At 55.5% G+C, this 17,821-nt stretch overlaps 1 protein-coding gene across 2 annotated transcripts; it reads right to left on the bottom strand.

The window, feature by feature from the left end:
• Window positions 1-2,433: 2,433 nt before the first annotated feature.
• LOC103054758 (short transient receptor potential channel 2-like) lies at window positions 2,434-15,153 on the bottom strand. Of its 2 annotated transcripts, XM_088140380.1 has the most exons (13): window positions 15,024-15,153; window positions 11,554-12,246; window positions 10,239-10,451; window positions 9,325-9,489; window positions 8,598-8,772; window positions 7,635-7,838; window positions 6,873-7,035; window positions 6,501-6,593; window positions 5,612-5,804; window positions 4,832-4,959; window positions 4,376-4,445; window positions 3,947-4,079; window positions 2,434-3,199 (listed from the first exon to the last, which is right to left on the bottom strand). In XM_088140380.1, the coding sequence occupies exons 1-13, from the start codon at window positions 15,048-15,050 to the stop codon at window positions 2,820-2,822; spliced, it is 2,637 nt and encodes an 878-aa protein (XP_087996506.1). In that variant the 5' UTR covers window positions 15,051-15,153; the 3' UTR covers window positions 2,434-2,819. The 2 variants fall into 2 exon arrangements, with proteins under 2 accessions (XP_087996506.1, XP_087996507.1); XM_088140381.1 differs by lacking the exon at window positions 4,376-4,445 and having other exon boundaries at window positions 3,088-3,199.
• Window positions 15,154-17,821: the final 2,668 nt, after the last annotated feature.

Below are 17,821 nucleotides of genomic sequence, written 5' to 3' on the forward strand. Positions count from 1 at the left end.
GCGCATTTCCCATAGCATTTTATTGTCATCCAGAAGTGGCTTTCTAAGCAAGAGCCCACTGAATGGAGGCTCTGCCAGGGACCTTGAAGGTCATTCAGTTCACCCTTTTGCTCAGGGATTGCCAGGAGCACCCCCAACTGGTGGCCATCCAGCTCCTTTGGAAGCCCCCAGTGAAGGAGAGTCCGCCACCGTTTTAAGGGGCTTTTGCACAGACCATCAAGAAAGTCCTTCTTGCTCGCAGCCTGGATCTTCTCTCTTTTCACTTCAACCAACTCGTCCTTGCCCTGCCCTTGGTTCTGCCAGGGAACAGCCCTGCCCTCACCTGCACGGGGCAGCCTTTTAGAGGTTGGCAGACTGCTATCGGATCTCCCCTTCAGTTCCCCCTTTTGAAGGAAACAGGCCCCACGTGTTGAATCGTTGTTCGTTGTTCGTAGGGCTTGGTTTCCACACCTCTGATCATCCTGGAAACTCCCCTCTGCTCGTGCCTCTTTTGAAGTGTGGGGCCCAGACTTAAATGGAGAATCTAGCCCAAAGCCGCCGACTGACTTTGATATCCAGCAGCAAACCTGATGCTGTGGAAGATGGGCCACACCAATGCTGGTGATGGCCCGCTCACTAGGCCCCAGTAACTCATTTTCTTTAGGAGTTGACTTGTCCTGGTGGTCTTTCGCTCTATCCCCCTTCCCCACTGGAAGCTATTGAGAGGATGAAGCTCTGACCACGTTGACTGGTCTGGCAGGACTCTGTGCCGGTTTTAAGCTTTTACGCTCATTCCTGTGGCTCTCAGTACCACAAAATGCCATAAAGCAGGGTGGCCCTTTTCACGTCTAGGGAAGCTGCAGAGCTGCAGGGCGATACTGCATCTCACCTCCTGGACGGATGATTTATGTAGGAAAAAGATGGGAAAGTTGCGGGGAATTGCAGAAGGGTGGGTGGATTAAATGGAACAGTGAGTGACCTTCCTGCTAAAATTCCAGGCAGGAAGAAAGGAACTGAATTGCATCGCTAAAGCCTCATCCTGAAGCTTGAAAGATGTCACGAACGGGATCTCCCACACAGTTTGTATCTGGTCCAAAGTCTGTGTCTTGTCGCGTCCTTATCACTTCCAGCGTATTCACGAAAAACCCGCACACCATCCGTATTGCCAAGAAAAGGTTTGTTCGATTTAGTGGAGGCTAACTTACGTGCTTACTGTAATTAAATGGCTTTGGGAAGCCCGACGCACACAGGACAAAAAGGTGCCGAGTTTTGCTTGGAACGGAGGCTCCTCTGGATGCCTGGAAGGACCCCGGCCTCAGTGAGGTCTAGGAATGATTTCTGCCACTTAACCCGCAGCTGCCTGCAGACCACTCTCGTGGGTTCTCCCTCGGCTGCTCCTTGGCAGAAGGAGACCTGCCAAAAGGAGGGCTGGAGAAAGGCAGAAGCGTCGCCCGAGGCCACGTTTGCAGCCGGCCAGGTGGCTGAAGAGAAGCCCCCAGTTCCCCTGCCTCGCCTTCCATCGCCGCCTCAGGCTCATGCTCAGGAATCCCTTGCTCAGCCTCCTCCTCGCCCCCACCTCAACCTCTGCAGGAGAGTCAAAAAAGTCAAGATGGCACCCATCACAATATGATTAAAGCCCTGCCCCCTCTTCACACACATCACATGCACGAAGTGTGTAAAAAAAGGGGGCAAGTTTCAACTATATTGTGGTGGACGCCATCTTGACTTTTTTGACACCCCCCAGCCCCTGGTATGCCCCTATCCCGTTTACTTCCTATGGAGTTCTTGCTGCTCTCTCTGAGCTGGGCAGTTTCCTTGCAGACGTTTCATGGCCCAGCTGGGGACCAGCATCAGTGCTGGTGAGTGTGGGGTTTGCCCCCTTGTTTTTATGCAGTCGCTTGCCCTGCCGGTGTCGGTGGGTTTCTCCTGGGTAGTTCCTTCACTGGAGCATTGTTTTCTGTGTTTCAAGGACTGCAGTTCAACCCTGAGCCAGATACATTCTCTTCTACTTGCACTGTTTTCCTCCTGACTCTTTGTCTGGTGTTGATCCCCGCTTATCTGAATGTTGGCTGCTGGAGGGTTGTGGTCTGTTTCTCTCCTTCCCAGTTTTTTATTGCCTCTTTTGAATGGTGTGTAAATGTGGCTTATCTCTGCTGTCTACTGAGGGCTGATTTATCTGAACGCCTCCAGGGATTCTCTAGCATTTTTGCACTGGGCTCGATCTAAACTACTAACAGTTTCCCAGCCAAAGCTTACATCCGTTGCACTCTTTCTCCATTAAACTGCAAGTGCCCCCTATCTTCCCACATGCATGTGTGTGTGTGTGTGTGTGTGTGTGTGCAAAGGTGTCAATGGAAACCCTGCGTTTTTAATCCTGCCCCCCAACACATAAACAGCAGACTTTATTGCACTGTGTAGAAGAATAAAACAGGCACCAAAGTAGGTAAACATTTGGTAACTATGCCCAGTGGGGAGCTGTTGTTCATTTATTTGCTGGAGATATTTTAAAACCGTCCTTCATCCTCCTTACGGAAGCAAGAATAATTGTGCCGGAACGAACCGCAATTATGCAGCTTGTTTTTCTAGGTGCAACTTGAGCAATAGCACAACTAAGGGAGGAACTGCCTACCCTGCCTACCCCGAGCATCCCTGCGCTGCTGAAGAGAACGTCCATCCCATTTTGCCCCAGGACACTCTGGGAAGGGGACCGGATTCTCCCCCAACGGATGGCCGCTTAGCGAAGCACGTGGCCTCGCCTCTACGGCGGTCGGAGAGTCATTTGCCGGACGTCGGCGCTACGGAAGCGCTCTCCCACAAGTGGGAACGGGCTGAATGGCGGATCAGGGTTCTGGCGCTTCCCCTGCCTCGCCTTCCATCGCCTCCTGAGGCTCGTGCTCGGGGATCCCTTGCTCAGCCTCCTCCTCGCCCCCCGCCTCGCCCTCCTTCTCTTCCTGAAAGCAGGGCAGCCGGCCCTCCCCTACGATGGGCACGTCCTGGTGCACCATCACCTCCACGGGGGATCCCTGGCCGGAGTTCTCCGGTTCAGGCTCGTAGCTCTGGAAGCTGTTCCGCACCTTCATGATGTACTTGCGCAGCACACTGGCCCCGTCCATGGGGTTGGCTGCTGCCCCACTGGCTGCCACCGAGTGGCGAAGCTGCTTCATCTCTGTGTGAAGACGCAACACAGACTTGTTCAACTCGGTCAGGCGGTTCCCCAGATCTGTGGGCAAGAAGAGGAAGAGTCCTGATGCAGCCCCCTGGCTAAACCCCCATCAGTGAGGCCAGAAACGTATAAACGGTGGGCCACCTATGGCCCACCCGGACCTTGGAAATGTCCCACTGGCCACCCGCAGAGCAAGGCCAGGCTGTTCCTCTGCAAAGGACCTTTTGGTTTGAGGCAGGGGAGAAGGGAACGCTTCCCCCCGTCTTGGGGACCATCAAGAAAGGAAGATCCAATCTTGGGCACTCAGTCTCTGGTGCAACCATATTTGGGGCACTGCAACCGTCCCTGGGCCGGGGGGGTGAAGGAGGGCGACGGAGGCTGCAAACTGCAGGCCTGAGCGAGAGCAGAGCAGCGGACCCTCCGGGAGAGGTGGGGAGCATCCTGCCCCGGGTAGAGAAGGTGAGCCAGAAGGCTGTAGGCTGGGCAGGTGAGTGTCCAGGGAGTCCTCCCCTGCCCCCACATCTGCTATACAACACATCGGTGGCTCTTGCACAATGCAGGCAGCACGTGGTTCCTTATCGGTGGCCGCTTTGCGGGGAGGCTGCTTGCCCTCGGGCGCGTGCTTGCCCCCAAGGAGAACCCCCAATGCATCTGAGAGTCACACAGGATGCGACTCAGCAGGGGGGACCTACCGGGCTGTCAGGATGCACCCGGAAGATCTGAAACTCGGTGGGGGGCAGCAGCGCGCAGACCCTGCTGCCAGACACCACCTGCCTCCTGGTGGGCTCCCCAAAGGCCCCTCACCTTTCCTCCGGCTCTCCTCAAACTCCCGCCTGGCCGTATCGATGTAGCGCTGCACCAGCGCCTTGAGCACCTGGCGCCGATAGGAGAGGCGGCTTTCGGCCCGTGTCCCACCTTCTTCCACCGACGGATTGCTCTGGAAGGCAAAAGAGCAGCTCATGCCTTCAAGCTTTTTTTTTTTTGTTTAAACACAGGAAGCCGGCTAGAAATATAGGAATGTGCACCGAATTCCACAGAATTTCTGCAAAACGATCCCAGCCCAGATTGAGGGGGTTATGTCTCCTTGTCCTCTTCCCCACCTTCTAAGCTCTCCCACTGTTCACACTCATGCACGCACACACAACACGTGCAGGTTGCCGCTTAGGCTGCAGCTGCAGTCAAAGCCCCAGGTGCTGATGAGGTCCCTACTGAAAACCTTGAAGGGGAACTTACAATGGTGGAAACTGGGGGGTATTTCTGATGCTTCTTCGATTTGTAACAGCACATGAAGCGAAAGACGCCCCTAAAGATGTACGGGGTCAAGAGAGGAGAGTTAGCCGGGAAGCTCCTAAGGGAGGCCAAGAAGACGGATTCACTGCAAACTTGGGGTGGGCCAAACTCCAGGACATTTGGCCGCAAGATGGACGCTGTCACTACACCTGTCCGTGATGCCACAAGACCAAAGGCCGCCAAAGGTTCTGTGACGGTTAATCAGCTGGGCTTTAAGGGGAACCCCAAGACTCCCTAAGTCACCTTGACTTGGCTGTGCTAGGATAGAGCGTGCAAGTTGAGCCCCGTGGCTAGCCGCCAGTGGGATCTCTGCCCTCCAGGGAGATGTGGGGCGTGCGGCAAGGGAACTGGCGCATATGGGGGGGTCGTTGTGGCCTACATCTTCCACGTTCCCCATACCTGATGACGTAGAAGATGGACTTGGGCGTGGGGATAATGTTGAAGGGGACTGGCAGAGTTAGACCTTCCCTGAAGAACGACAGGTAGAGTTTTGAGCGTGCGAACTTCCACTCCACATCAGCGTCGTTCTGTGGAAAGCGTGTGAAGGGAGGCTCCGATAAGTAACGGAGCAACAAAGATGGCGGAGGACTTTGAGAACCGGCGAATGTGTTAATTTCCGTTTCACACGGGTTTTCAATTTCTCAAATTCATTAAGTTCAGTTTGTTGTACTGAGACTTTTTTTTTTTTTTTAATAAAACACCTGCAATGAAAATTGTGCCCATTTTGTGCACAATCCTCCAAACACACGTATTGGACTGCAGTTCTAGATAATTTGGCAAACAGGTTTCTCTGATACAATGCAAGTTTGTACCTTATTTTCATCATTTGCATTTTTATGCAGACTTTTCCCTAATTCAAAAAAACACTGAGACGTGAGTTGGAGGAACTTCTCCCCCGTCTCCACAGAGAGCCTGAAAGGATGGGGCAGGCACCGCTGGGCCACAGGCGAGTCCTTGGACGTCTGAACCAGCTCATGGTCCTTGCATGCATCCCCCCTCAACTGGGCAGTCCGAGCTATGTTGGGCGAGCCTCACTTGCCCTGCGGGAGCTTTGACTCCCACACGCCTGAAGAAGACAAGCGTGAACGTTGTCTCTAGATGGCCTCTGCAGCATATGCAGCTTCCTGGGTTCCCATCAGCAAACACCAACTCCACTCAGCATCCCTGAGGAACACTTGCCTCAATCTTCTGGAAAGAGTTGGTGATCATGGCAATGAGCATGTTGAGAAGGACGACCACCATGACAATGGTGAAGACGCCATAGAGCACTCGGCCCACCAACTCAGCCACGTAGAACTGGGGCATGTCAACCACGTCGTGTTCCTCCATCCCAAGCATCGTCCAGAAGAGGAACTGGAAGGTCTCGTTGAAGCTACGTAAGAATGATCAGGTAGAACCAGTGCTCAGTTCAGAATTGTGGGGGGCCTTCTCCCCACAAATCCATCTGAGTAACCAGCAGGGCTGCCCAGGGCCCCAGGCTATGGGGACCTTCCTCCTAAGGGCAAAAGCCACTGAATCACCATCTGGGCTCTGCTCCCACATCAGCCAAGAGCACATCTAGGAAATTGTCTTCCGAGCCCAGGTAAAGGGCACCTCCAGCGTGCCAGAGGGCTGGCTGAGGTGTTCTGTATGGACCAGGAAACCCAGGTTTAAATCCCACTGAATGAGGTTTGGGAGTGGTCCTAGGCCAACCCCTTCCTCTTTTGGCTTCACCTAACCATTCTTCTGAGGTGAACCAGAGAGGGGAAAAAGCAGCAGACCCCTTTCTTTTTGGGCTTGCTGAAGAAGGAGGGCAGGTTGAAATCTCAAAAACATTCCTAGGTGTGAGTGTATCTCAGAGTCTCTGATTTTAATGCAGGAGGAACCGGGTTGGAAACTTCCAAAGTGGTGAACAATCCGACGAAGAATGAAGGGCCTGCTCCCACTCATTCATTCCACTGAACTTCTTCCTCTTTCGGGGAGATTCAGTGCCCACCCACCCCCAGTCTGCTCGGCTTCAGCATGGCAGCTAAACCTGCCTTTCCAACAGAGTCGTGGTCTCACCCCCCAGACACACCCGTTGCCATACCTGCCCAGACGCTCAGATTCCTGATAATGGACATAGATGTTGTTCATGCCACACAGGAAAGCTGTCAGGATGATCATCATGATGAACATGAACCTGAGGGGGAGCCAAGGAAAGATTGTACCTAAAGATGCCTTCTTCTTCCCAAAACAAGGCAGAGACTGCTGTTCCCTTCCTTTGAGAAAGCGCCTTCCTGGGTCTCTCACCACCTTGCCCGAGCTGCTCCATCCCTGCTAAGCAGCCTTCGCCAAGCTGGGGGGCACCGCTCAAGAGGTTCATACGCCCTCCTCAGGCTATAGCAAGGGTACGCGCAAAGAGCTTAGGGTCCAGCTGGCTGGGACCCCGAGTCGGAGGAAGGTCTCCTGGTGCCCGTACCGAATCATGTCATCAATCATCTTTCCAATGGAAATCTGGAGTGTCCCCAAGGTTTCGTGGGCGGGCAGGATGTATGCCAGGCGGGTGAAGCTCAGCATGCTCGTGACAGCAAAGAGCACCTCGGCCATGAACTGGGGGTCTTCAGTGCGCCATTCCAGCCGCTCTGCATCAGAAAAGGGCAGAAAAAAGGAGGGAGGGAGGCTAGACATAGGATGTCCACAGGGACATACTTGCCCACTGGACGCAGGCTGGCTCTGAATTATTTTATTTTATTTATTTATTAAATTTATATGCCCCCCATCTCGCTCGGCTATCTTGAGATGGACCTGCCCAGATATTAAGGTCAGCAGGAAAAGCCCCCTCAAAGATGGGCTGTCTTTCCCTTTGCGAGGCACACAGGAGACAGCCTTCCCGCCCTTTGTGTTCTCCCCAAGCTACACAACGCATCCCGCTATCCCGGGGCGCAATTTAAGGTCCTGGCTTTGACGGGCTTGCAGCTGGGGAAGGACCTCCTTCAAGAGCAGCACTTGGCCGCGGCTCTTTCTGCTTTCAGAAGAAGACGCCTTCTCTTCCTCTTCGGCTTTTTCTGTTTGAGCAAGTTTGGTAGCTGCTTTATCTGCTTTGGCAGGAAGTTCAGTGTCCCTCTTTGATTTTGGGGGGTTTACCACTCGGGCTTCCGCTGGGCAGAAAGGCGGGCTAAAAATTCTACAGGTAAATAAGTGACCCAGCACACAAACGACTCCCGCCCGCCAACAGGCTCACTGGCTTGGGTGTAATAGTAGCACTCCGGCGAAGAGGACTGGCCGTCCAGGCAGAAGACGCGGCCTTTGAGGTAGACCAGGAGCCTGAGCACAAAGGAAGCCAAGTACATGCTGAGGATGACAATGTCCAGGAAGTTCCACCAGTCGAGGAGGTAGCTGCGGAGCCCTTCGATCCAAACCTCCTTGCACTCAAACCAGAAGAAGCCTGCAGGGACAAACGCGGTGACAGGAACCCTCCAGAGGGCTGCGGGGTCAAGGCCAACAAGGGAAGCAGGCAGCTGGACTCCCTGCCAGGTCTCCTCCTCCCCCGTTTTTCCTACTCAAGCAAACCCAAAGCCACTTTTGCCCTCTTCTCTGCCCTTTCAGTTACGCTGGGACTGAAAAAAGAGACCGGCTTCCACCCGCCCAAGATCTCCCACGTTCCAGCTCCGATCTCCCACAGAGCTCAGCAGTCTTCCAAATGGCCCCCCCATCTGCCCCCTTCCCTCCCCATTAATTGCTCTTCTCGTCCTGTCCTGACTGCAAACCTGTCTTGTCTATCTAATGCCCAGGCGGACATTAGAACACCTCTGAACCTCAAAACTGGCACCTGATGAAACCTGCTTTGTGAAACACATCTGTTTCCTCCTCCTCCTCCTCCTCCCCCCCCCGGCGATGATGCCAATAATGAGAGTAAAGAGTGTGATGGAGGGAGGGAAAGAGATGGGGAAGTGCTGCCAGACCAGGCTGCCCAGCCACCGTTGCTCCGTGCAGTGCAGGAATTTGAGGGGAATCCAGACCATCCTCCACTTCAAGCCTCCCGTTTTCCTAAGGAGAATCATTAAAGCGGCCAGGGAGAAAAGGTGCCCGGGTGGTGGTTATAGCAGGACTTCTCTTTCAGGAAGCAGCCTGGGTGTGCAGAAGCAGCAGACACCTCTTTCTTCCCTCTCCTCACCCTGCATTGGGGCACTGCTCGGCCACCTACCTGCCACCCAGATCATGTGAAGGGATGTCTCCCACATGCTCTGATTGCGCCCCATAAAGGACTCGTGATGGCCCTCCAGGATTAGAGACTCCACCAGTAGGAAGACCAAGAACCAGACGTAGGAGGCTGAATGCAGGAGGAATTTTATCACAGGAATCTTCAGCATTTTGCCAATCTGCCATCAGGGAGGGAGGCAACCAGAAGGTGGGTTACACCATGTTTTCAAAAGCCGGGGGGCAGGGGGATGCATCATTTAGCTTGCTCCCGGTCCCTCAAACTCCTAACCTTTCAAGGCAACCATTAGCCCAGCCTTCTCCAGCTGATGCCCAAGGAGAGCTAGGACTGCAGATCCCAGCGTTCCTGGCCAAAATGCATGCAGCTGGAGTCTGGTGGGAAAGAAGTGAAAAGAGATCCTGGCACACCAATTTGGGAACCAAATGCTAGGCTGCAGCAGGGTGGACATGGAAACCCAAACACTCTAAATTTAGTGTTATTTTAGGAATGGGCTAAAGCAGTGTTTCTCAACCTTGGCCACTTTAAGATATGTGGACTTCAACTCCTAGTCACCTGCCAGGCACCTCGCACTCAAGCTGTTCAGAGAAGCCGCACATACAATCCCCCGCCCCCCCGCCCCCCGTGCTTGCTTAGTTAGCAGACGGTCATCTCTGCCCGCCCCCATCGCCACGCATACGCGCTGACTGGCCCAGTGTGGGGGCCAGGAACCCACCTTGGATTTGGGGGCAAACCAGTAGGTCAGACACAAGAAGGGCATGGCTAGGAAGATGGAGCAGGAAACGAACACCTTCCAGAGGCTTTTGCTGCCCCGCCAGCTGGGGAGGCTCCCACACCAGATGGACGACAGGACTTGCTGGCAGATGGGGTGAGCAACAAACTGAGCGGGGAGGGAAGAAGGACAGAAGCAGAGTCAGGTCCAGCATCAGGTTCAGCCCAAAGCCTCCAGAAACTCACGGGCAGGAAGGAACCCCGCACTATGGACTTCATGATGACCAATAGTATCTTGGGACCATCCCTGAATTCGCCGATACCCCTTTCACAGCACCGGAGCAAGTGGCAAGTGCCCCAGAGGAACGGCGTTTTTGCCCTGGATCCGGCGCCGGTTGCTTTCATTGGACGACACCAATTTCTGGAATGACGGAACTGGCAGGATCAGCAGGATTGAAGCTGATCGTTCCATTGCGACCTGCTTTAAGTGAGATTGGGCGGGGGGGCCTGAGGGGAGCTTCCCTGTCCATGCCAGAAGAGCTCTTCCAACATCTCCTCCATGTGGTGCTGAGAACAGAGTGCCGAGCACATTAGCCCTTCCCACCGGACACCACCCACAAGGAGCCCTTTTCCTGGACATTATGGCCAGGCCTCTTCCATCCGTCCCTGACCCCGTTACATGGGATTACCACACACGCACGCAGACACACACGTGTCTATTGTGTGTCACACTCCCATGCAACCGTGTCATGGATGAAAGGAAGGCTGCCCAGCCGTGTTTCAAATCACCCTTTTGCAAGGGCACAGATCCTGGGGCCTCGCTTTCCTAAGGGCCCGGGGCCTCTCGCTCTTCCCTCCTCGCAGACCTGCCCCAGGCTGCTTGCCCGCCTGCCACCGCCTGCTCTTCAGCGGTCTCACCCGTTTCTGGTTGTAGTTGACTGCCAGACGGAGCCTCGCCAAGTTGGGAATCCCCTCCTCGAAGGCCTGGTCGTCCACGGCGTCATCGTCTTCGTCAACAGCATCGTCCCCCAGCTCATTCAGGATAGCCGTCACCTCGCTCTGGTTGCGGCACATGCCCAGGAGCTCAAAGGCAAACTCCTGGCACAGTTGCTCCAGCGCCAAGTAATCTGGCTGGATCAGAGGAGACGGAGAAGGGGCTTGTGAAGGCCTCCGGAGACACCCCCTGCTCTCCCCACAGTTCTGCTGCTGCCGGACATCAGCAGGAGGAAGGGTGGGGCTGCTGGGGTCCCTTGGCTTTGCCCCCAAAAGGAGAAGGTAAGGGACAAAGGAGGAGCAGCAAAACTCTAGGCAAACAGAAGCTGCTGAGCAAAATACCTCCTCTGCAGCCAAAACCACCCTTCCCGCTACTCCCCTTTGAATATTGTTTTTTCTTTTGGGTGCCTTTGAGTCAGTGTTGACTCCTGGTGAGTGCCTGGACAGGTCCCTGCAGTTTTCTTGGCAAGGTTTTTTGGAAGTGGCTTGCCCCGGCCTTCTTCTTCCCAGGGCGGAGGGAGAGGGACTGGCCCAGGGTCACCCAGCTGGCTTCCTATCCAAGGCAGGATGAACTCACTTCTTCCCGGTTTCTAGCCTGGTGCCTTCATCACTACATCAAACTGGCCGTCTTTAAATATCACCGAACCACCAAATGATTTGAGGGAAAAGCAGAAGAACAGCTTGCTGCAAGCCCAAAATCAGGTGGAGATCTTGGGTAGCTATTTGCGTATCACGAACCTGCCAGAGGATGAAGCCTCTGGCGCAGACGCTCTCTTTTAGAGCCTACTTCAGGCAAAAGCACAAAAGAAAGTGGGTCTGCTCAGGGGCAGGGCCACAGCTCTGCAGTCAGCCGCAAGACCTTTTGCAGAAGGAGGCTTCCGCCTCCGTCCCCCACATTTCAAATTTAAAACGTGGTCTCAGGTTCACAATCCTGAAGCCTTGGAAAGCCAACTGGGCCAGACTCTGGTCACTGGTGGGAAGCGGCAAACGTCCCTTGGGCAGTGCCACTTCCTGGAGCCTCAAGAGCCAAAGGGGGAGGGGCCCGAATCGGCCTCCGTAAATCTCCAGGCCGTTGGACACGATGGCTCAAACGGCCCCCTTCGTGTCCACGGTCTTGAGCCTTCTGATGTCTTTCATCCCCTTGAAAGGCAGAAGAAGAACGAGGCAGAGGCAGGCGAAAGAAGAGGACCGATGCCTCAGCCCTTCCCACGCTCCCCCTGCAGCCCCCGCAAAGGCAGACCTTGAACTCGGGCTCCTTCTTGGACAGCCACTTGAGCTCCCGGCTGAGCTTGAAGGCAGTCAGCATGGGATCCTCGCTGGCGATGCTGAGGTAGGCCCGGCTGGCGATGCCTTTGTAGGTGTTGATCCGGGAAAGCGAGAACTTGAGCAGGTCAAATTTACGCCCGTTGGAGCACTCCAGGCAAGCGCAGGAGACCTTGTGTGGCCGGGAAATGGTGTGGCCCTTCTTCATCAGCATGTCCACAATTTCGTAGAGATCCTTCTCGCAAGCCAAGGTGAGGGGGGTCACGCCAGGGGCAAAGCGAGAGTTGTCAATCGAGTTATCGAAGAAGGCCATGGAGAAGGATTTGATGTCCATCTTGAGGCCCTTCTCTTGGTCGAGCCTATCCAGGAGCTGCTTGACCACATTGGGCTGGTTGGTGTCCACAGCCACCAGCAGGGCCTCGTGGACCTGCCGGAAATCAAACTTCACAAAGCGTAGCAACGTCCTGGTCATCTCAGCCCCGCCGGTGCGGATGGCCAGGTTGAGAGCCTCTCGCCAGGCCCGGTCTTCAGCATCGTCCAGCTGCCGCAGGATCCCGTCACTCACGTGCAGCAGCTGCTGGATCTTCGCCAGCTGCCCATCTTGAATGGCACTGAGGAGGCCTTCGGGAAACTTCAGCTTCTTGTTCACTATTTCCTTCCAGTTGGTCGGCTAAGGAAAAGGCAGAAAAACTGCTCTTTGCATCCGTATAAAACAATGTCGGATGGATTAACAGTGTTGTCCAAACTTGGCCACTTTAAGATGAGTGGACCATGGCTGGCTGGGGAATTCTGGGAGTTGAAGTCCACTCATCTTAAAGTGGCCAAGTTTGGACAACACTGGATTAATAGCACCATTATTATATATCCCATTGCCACGAGTTCCTACAGGGTCAGCCCACTAAGACTACATGGTGACAGAGCAGAGGAAGGCAATGGATGCCCTCCCAGGGTTTGGGACCATAGTTCCCACAGTCTCTTGCCAGTGGCGTTGGGCAGTGTTTCTCAACCTTGGCTGCTTTAAGATGTATGACGAATACACTCCTGGGAGTTGAGGTCCACCCATCTTAAAGTGGCCACGGTTGAGAAACACCGGCCTGGAGCGTTCCAGGCCATCTGTCTCTGGACAAAATCATCTGCATCCTAATTCTGGGAAGCCACCATTTCTAGTGGCAGTGAAGGGCAAGGTGGGCAAATGGGGGGCTGCTTTGGCAGAGAGGCTGAAGTCCTGGAAAGGGGCCTTGCTGGTGGAGGGGGCAGGAGTAACCTAAGATACCAAGAGAGCATCAGCACAGAGGGGACAAGGAAGGTGACGGAAGGCAAGCGTGGAAGAGAAGAACGTCCCAGAGGGCTGGCCTAGAACCGTAGGTTAAATCTCCAAGGATGGAGGTTGACTAGACATCAGGAGGAACTTTCTATGAACAGGCTGCCCCATAAGGGGTGAGTTTGCCCTCATTAGAGGTCTTCAGGCAGGGACTGGATGGCCATCTGTCAGAGATACTGTGGTGGATCCTGCGCTGAAGAGGGGTTCTGGGACGCTGGTCATTGACTGAATAAACCTAACCGGTACTGGGCTTCTGGGGCTGGATAAAATGGCCTCTTAGATCCCCTTCAACTCTGTGGTTCCACAGTTCTGGAGAAGTCTGTGGCCCTTCTGCTTCTCACATAGCCTCTCCTGCTTGGAGCCCCTGGCCTTTCTCCAGAGGCTGGCTCTCCCTCCAGGGCAGGCCTGTGCTCCTGAGGCCCCTTTGTCACCTCTGAGAGGAACGGGGGTCTGCAGATGCGCCCTTGAAGTTGCCAGCTAGATTCCTACCCCACTCTCACCCTCAGCCAGACACAAAGGCTGCTCACGTGGGGGTCTCACGGTCTGCATGCCTGGGAGCAGGAAAGGGGCCAGCTGAGGCTTTGCAGACCACCTTCTCTTTTCTTAAAGCACTCCAGTCTGCTTTAAATGGAGGGGGCTCGTTGCTGACATTACCCTTTTGGTGCAGTTATTACAGGACTTTTCTAACAGGCTCATTTTTGAGGTATTTCTCGCTCCATCTTATAGGCTGACTCTCTTGAGGAGGTTTGCCTCAAAAGCTTGAGTGAAAATCCTGCAAATAACAACATGCTCGGCTTGGGGAGGGGCAGGAGAAGTGGGGAAAGGGAGGAAGGGGTGGCTGGGAGCTGTCCCCAGCGGGAAAACCCTCCTTCTGCAAACAGGCCTTCGACCACCACCATCACTCTCTTACTAGACACTAGATGGCGCTCCAGGCTCTTCCGCAACCAGATGCCTCCAGAGGTGCTCCCTGGTCCAAAGTTGGCACAATGACTCAGCTGGCTGTGGATGGTGGGAGTTTCATCCCGCACATTGGGAGCATAGCAGCCTCTGTGAATGGGTCTAAATGTCTGCTGTGGGTTCATTCTGAGTGCCAAGGTGCTGGTCTGGCCTCTGCACAGGGCATTTGTGTGTTGTGTGGACTCAGAAGGTTTGGTGAGTTTGGGGGAAAGCAAAATAATCTGGTGTCTAGAGCCCCCCCCCCCCGCAAGCAACGGTATCTGCAGGAAAGAGGTCAAAAAAGTCAAGATGGAGACGCTGGTAAACAAGGCAGGTCTTTGATCGCAGAGTTGTGGTGGCCAACTTGACTGTTTGGACTCCCTGCCGCCCAGGAAAGATAGCAGCGACTGGGACATTTTAGCTTAGAAAGAAGGGGGATCCCTTCCCTGTGGATGGCACTGAGGAGACCGCCTCGGCCACTGAAATTCCCTGGGGGGCTTGGGGCCAGTCACTCTCTCTCAGACTGACCTACTTCGCAGGGCTGGTGTTGAGGGGAAGGGAGGAGGAAGCATGACCTGCGCCGCCTTGCTCGTAAATAACGGAATAAATCGGAGAGCGCCTGGCTGGAGGGAGCTGACCTGGGCGATTTCGGAGGCGAGTCCTCAGGTTTTCCTCTTTGGCCGCCCGCGACGGCTCTGCGCCTGCTGGCCGAGGACGCCCGGAGCCCAGCCCAGGGCAGCCCGGGGCCCCTTGCTGCACCCACCCAGCCCCTCGCAGGCGTCCCCGGGCCCCGGCGGGGAGGCAGAGGCGCTCCCGGGGCGGCAGCTGCTTGCAGAGGAAAGTTGGGGCGGAGGTGGCCCGGCCAAACCGGCCCCCCTTCTTCTCCTTCCGCTTCACCTTAGGGAGGGAGCCCCGAGCCCCGCGGCTGCGCGGGGGCCGCAGGGCGCGTCCGAGGCGCCTGAGCGAGGGCTGCGCTCCGAAGAAGCGCGCCCGGAGCTCGCGGGCAGGGAAGGGCGCTGGCCGCGGCGGGGAGGAGACGAGTCCGGGCCGGCACCGACGGGGAGGGCAACAGGCTGGGGCGGCGGCAGGGAGGCGCGGCAGGCCCTCGGCGCGGTGGCCCCTTCGCCCGGGCTGGGCGAGCGCTCGCCCTGCGGCACCGGGCCGGCAGCCCCGCCAAGCTGAGCACTCACCGAGATGCCCTCGTACTCCGCCGCCATGGCGCCGCGCCCCGCCGGGGCTGACCGGGGGCTCCGCGCCCTCCCGCCGCGCGCCCTTTCGCCGCAGGCAGCCGAGGCTGGCCGCCGTCAGGCCGTCGCTGAGCTGCCCGGCGACGCTTGTTTTTCCCTGCCTGCCCCGGGCGCCAGCGGGCGGGAGGAGCCACGGAGCCCACCTGCCAACCCCCGGGGGGCCGGGTTGCCACACGAACGCCCTGGGCTGCGCCTCCGGGGAGGGAGCCGCAGGTGGCTGCTGGGGCGGCCTGGCCCTGGCCCTGGCCCTGGCCCTGGTCCTGGCCCTGGCCCTGGCCTGCCTGCCGCTCCCAGCCCGGGGCTGGCACTCTGGCGGACTCTTCCGCGGAGCTGCCCTCAGAGACAGGGGTTTTTTGGGGGGGGGGTCCACAAGGGTTTCCTTTAAGAGTATAATGGGTTGCTGGTTCCAGGGGAGTTTGTTCACAGGGCCCGGTGACCAGGATAGACGTATTCCTACTCTCCTGACATAACTTTCAGGAAAATCCTAAGCCACTGTAAAAAATGCAGGAGTGCAGGTCGAAAGAAGAGGCTCAGCCCTGGGGATGACCTGCTGGGCAGAAGTTGCAGGGAAGTGCCCCGAGCACTTGTGAACTCAGTGGCACCTTCGAGGGAGCTGAGAATGTCCGAAAGCTTCGGAATGAACTTTTCCAGCCTGGGCAAGAACACCCCGAAATCCAAGCTGTGGCTGTTCCCTGGTGGAAAACGGGGGTCTCCTGATGCAGGACAACCCTTCACGAGTGAAGACAGTTAACCTGGCCTTGGGGGCGAAGGAGGTCGCTTGCACCAAGGATCAGCCCCCGGGGAGCTCTTGGTAATGAAGGTTTCCATGGTTAGGGAGAGAGGATTTGTCCTGCGCACAAGCGACGTTTGCAGACTCCAAGCTGTTGATAACACCTGGTAGGAAATGATGGGGAGGTACCCTCCTGGCCGACGTGGTGCACGTCAGCACCAGGGATGGGAAGAAAAGCAGCCAGCCGGTCCTGGAAGCAGACATTAGGGACTGGGGTGGGTTCCTGTAATGCAGGCCCTCAGAGATCGCTCTCCTTGAAATGCACGGAACGTGGATGAGGCAGTAGGTCAGAACCAGGGTTTAGATTTGTGAGGTGCTGGGCTGCATTTGGGGGGAAGTTGGTCCCTATCAAGGAAATGGACTTCTCTTGACTGTGGGGGGTGTGGAGGTGGGCAGAAAAGCAGGCTGCTGGCATAACCTGGTTGATGGTTTGGGACAGTATCAGAACCTTTGAAGAGAACGTCAGACAATGGTTCCTAAAACCATGGATGGCTCCGATCGAGGGCAGTGGAGCCTTGGTGGGCAAATACCTAGAGACATAAGAAAAGTGCTAAGGTGGGACTGGCCAAGCTTTGATGGACTGCTTAAGCCTTGTTAGGAGGCAGATGGACGCATGGGAACCGTGCTCCTTGGAAGCCGCCAGGTGGAGCGAAGCACCATGCATGGTGGGTGTCCCACCTCCTGGGACTCGGTCCTAACCTGGTCAACTGGACTATGAGCAGGGAGGTGACATGGTGTAGAAGGGGGGGAGCATAAATGAGTGGAGTTTTTAGTTTAAACCAGTGTTTCTCAACCTTGGCAAGTTTAAGACGTGTGGCCTTCAGCTCCCAGAATTCCCCAGCCAGCCAGGCTGGCTGGGGAATTCTGGGAGCTGAAGGCCACACGTCTTAAACTTGCCAAGGTTGAGAAACACTGGTTTAGAAAGTGAACAAGTTGTAAGCCTGCATTTGTTTCTCTGTATCATAAGTCTCTGGACAAAAAAGAGCGAGTACTGTGACTGGTGATGGTTCCAGACAGAAATTGGGTCTGTCGGAGTTGCTTTAAATTAGATTCTCTCCCAAAGCCCCTTCCTGCTCGACAGTTCCAAGATTTCTCTGGCTTCTATGTCCCAACCGACCACAAAGCTGAAAGCAAGAACTGCATGGTCTTCTTTTTGGGGGGGAGGAGCTTTGTATTCTTCGGCTTAATTTAGAGCCTTTGCGGGTTTCATCCGAAGTCTGCTGAATTGTTTATGTGTTCTGGTTTCTTGCTCAAGACAGGATGGCAGTCTCAGTCTTTGCCAGTTTGCTCCAAGCCTGCCAGATATGAGCCAGCTAAGCAGAGCCTACGCTGGTATTAATATCCAGCAGCTTTAAAAATGATCCCTCTGGACAAGCCAGGTAGCGCTGGGGCGTCTCTGCTCAGGCTGATTCATGCCTTGTGGCAGCAGAAAGTGAGTCTTTCAGCAGGAGAGGAAGAAGCATTCGGTGCAACCTGGTCAGGAGCAGAAGGGCTGAGAGAGAGAACCTGCCAAGGTGTTTTGGGGCTCAGGCTTCGTTCCCCCACAAACCCAGTTCCTTTCATCGTTTCTCATAGCCCATGATCTCCAGGCCTCTCATCATCATGGCAGCTCTGAACTCACTCCAACGTGACACTGTCCTTTTTGAACTACGCTGCCCAGAACTGGACACGGGACTCCAAATGGGGTCTGACCAGGGCAGAGGAGAGTTGAGCAATGACTTCCTGTGATCTGGATTAGTGCGACCCAAGATAGCATTGGCCTTTTTAGCAGCAGCAGCAGCAGCAGCAGCAGCACCACATTGCTGGCTCTTGCTTAACTTGTAGTTGACAAAGACCCCCAGATCCCTTTCATATGCCCTACTGCCGAGCCAGGTCTCCCCCACTCAGGACTTGTGCCTTTCCTCCCCAGATTCCGAACTTAACATTTCTCCTTGCTCAATTCTGGTCTACT

Source organism: Python bivittatus, unplaced genomic scaffold (genome assembly GCF_059951505.1).
Source record: "Python bivittatus isolate LINGU-HERP-01145 unplaced genomic scaffold, Pbiv_v1 ctg000340_np1212, whole genome shotgun sequence".
In the NCBI taxonomy this organism is placed as follows: Eukaryota; Metazoa; Chordata; class Lepidosauria; order Squamata; family Pythonidae; genus Python; species Python bivittatus.

What these genes read in the sequence shown, in the direction of transcription:
- LOC103054758 (XM_088140380.1), bottom strand. Translation starts at nt 15,050, where the DNA reads ATGGCGGCGGAGTACGAGGGCATCTCG. An exon ending in GGTTTGCCCCCAAATCCAAG is followed by an intron (nt 8,773 to 9,324) that starts GTGGGTTCCTGG and finishes CCCTGATGGCAG; the next exon opens with ATTGGCAAAATGCTGAAGAT. An exon ending in GAATCTGAGCGTCTGGGCAG is followed by an intron (nt 5,805 to 6,500) that starts GTATGGCAACGG and finishes ATTCTTACGTAG; the next exon opens with CTTCAACGAGACCTTCCAGT.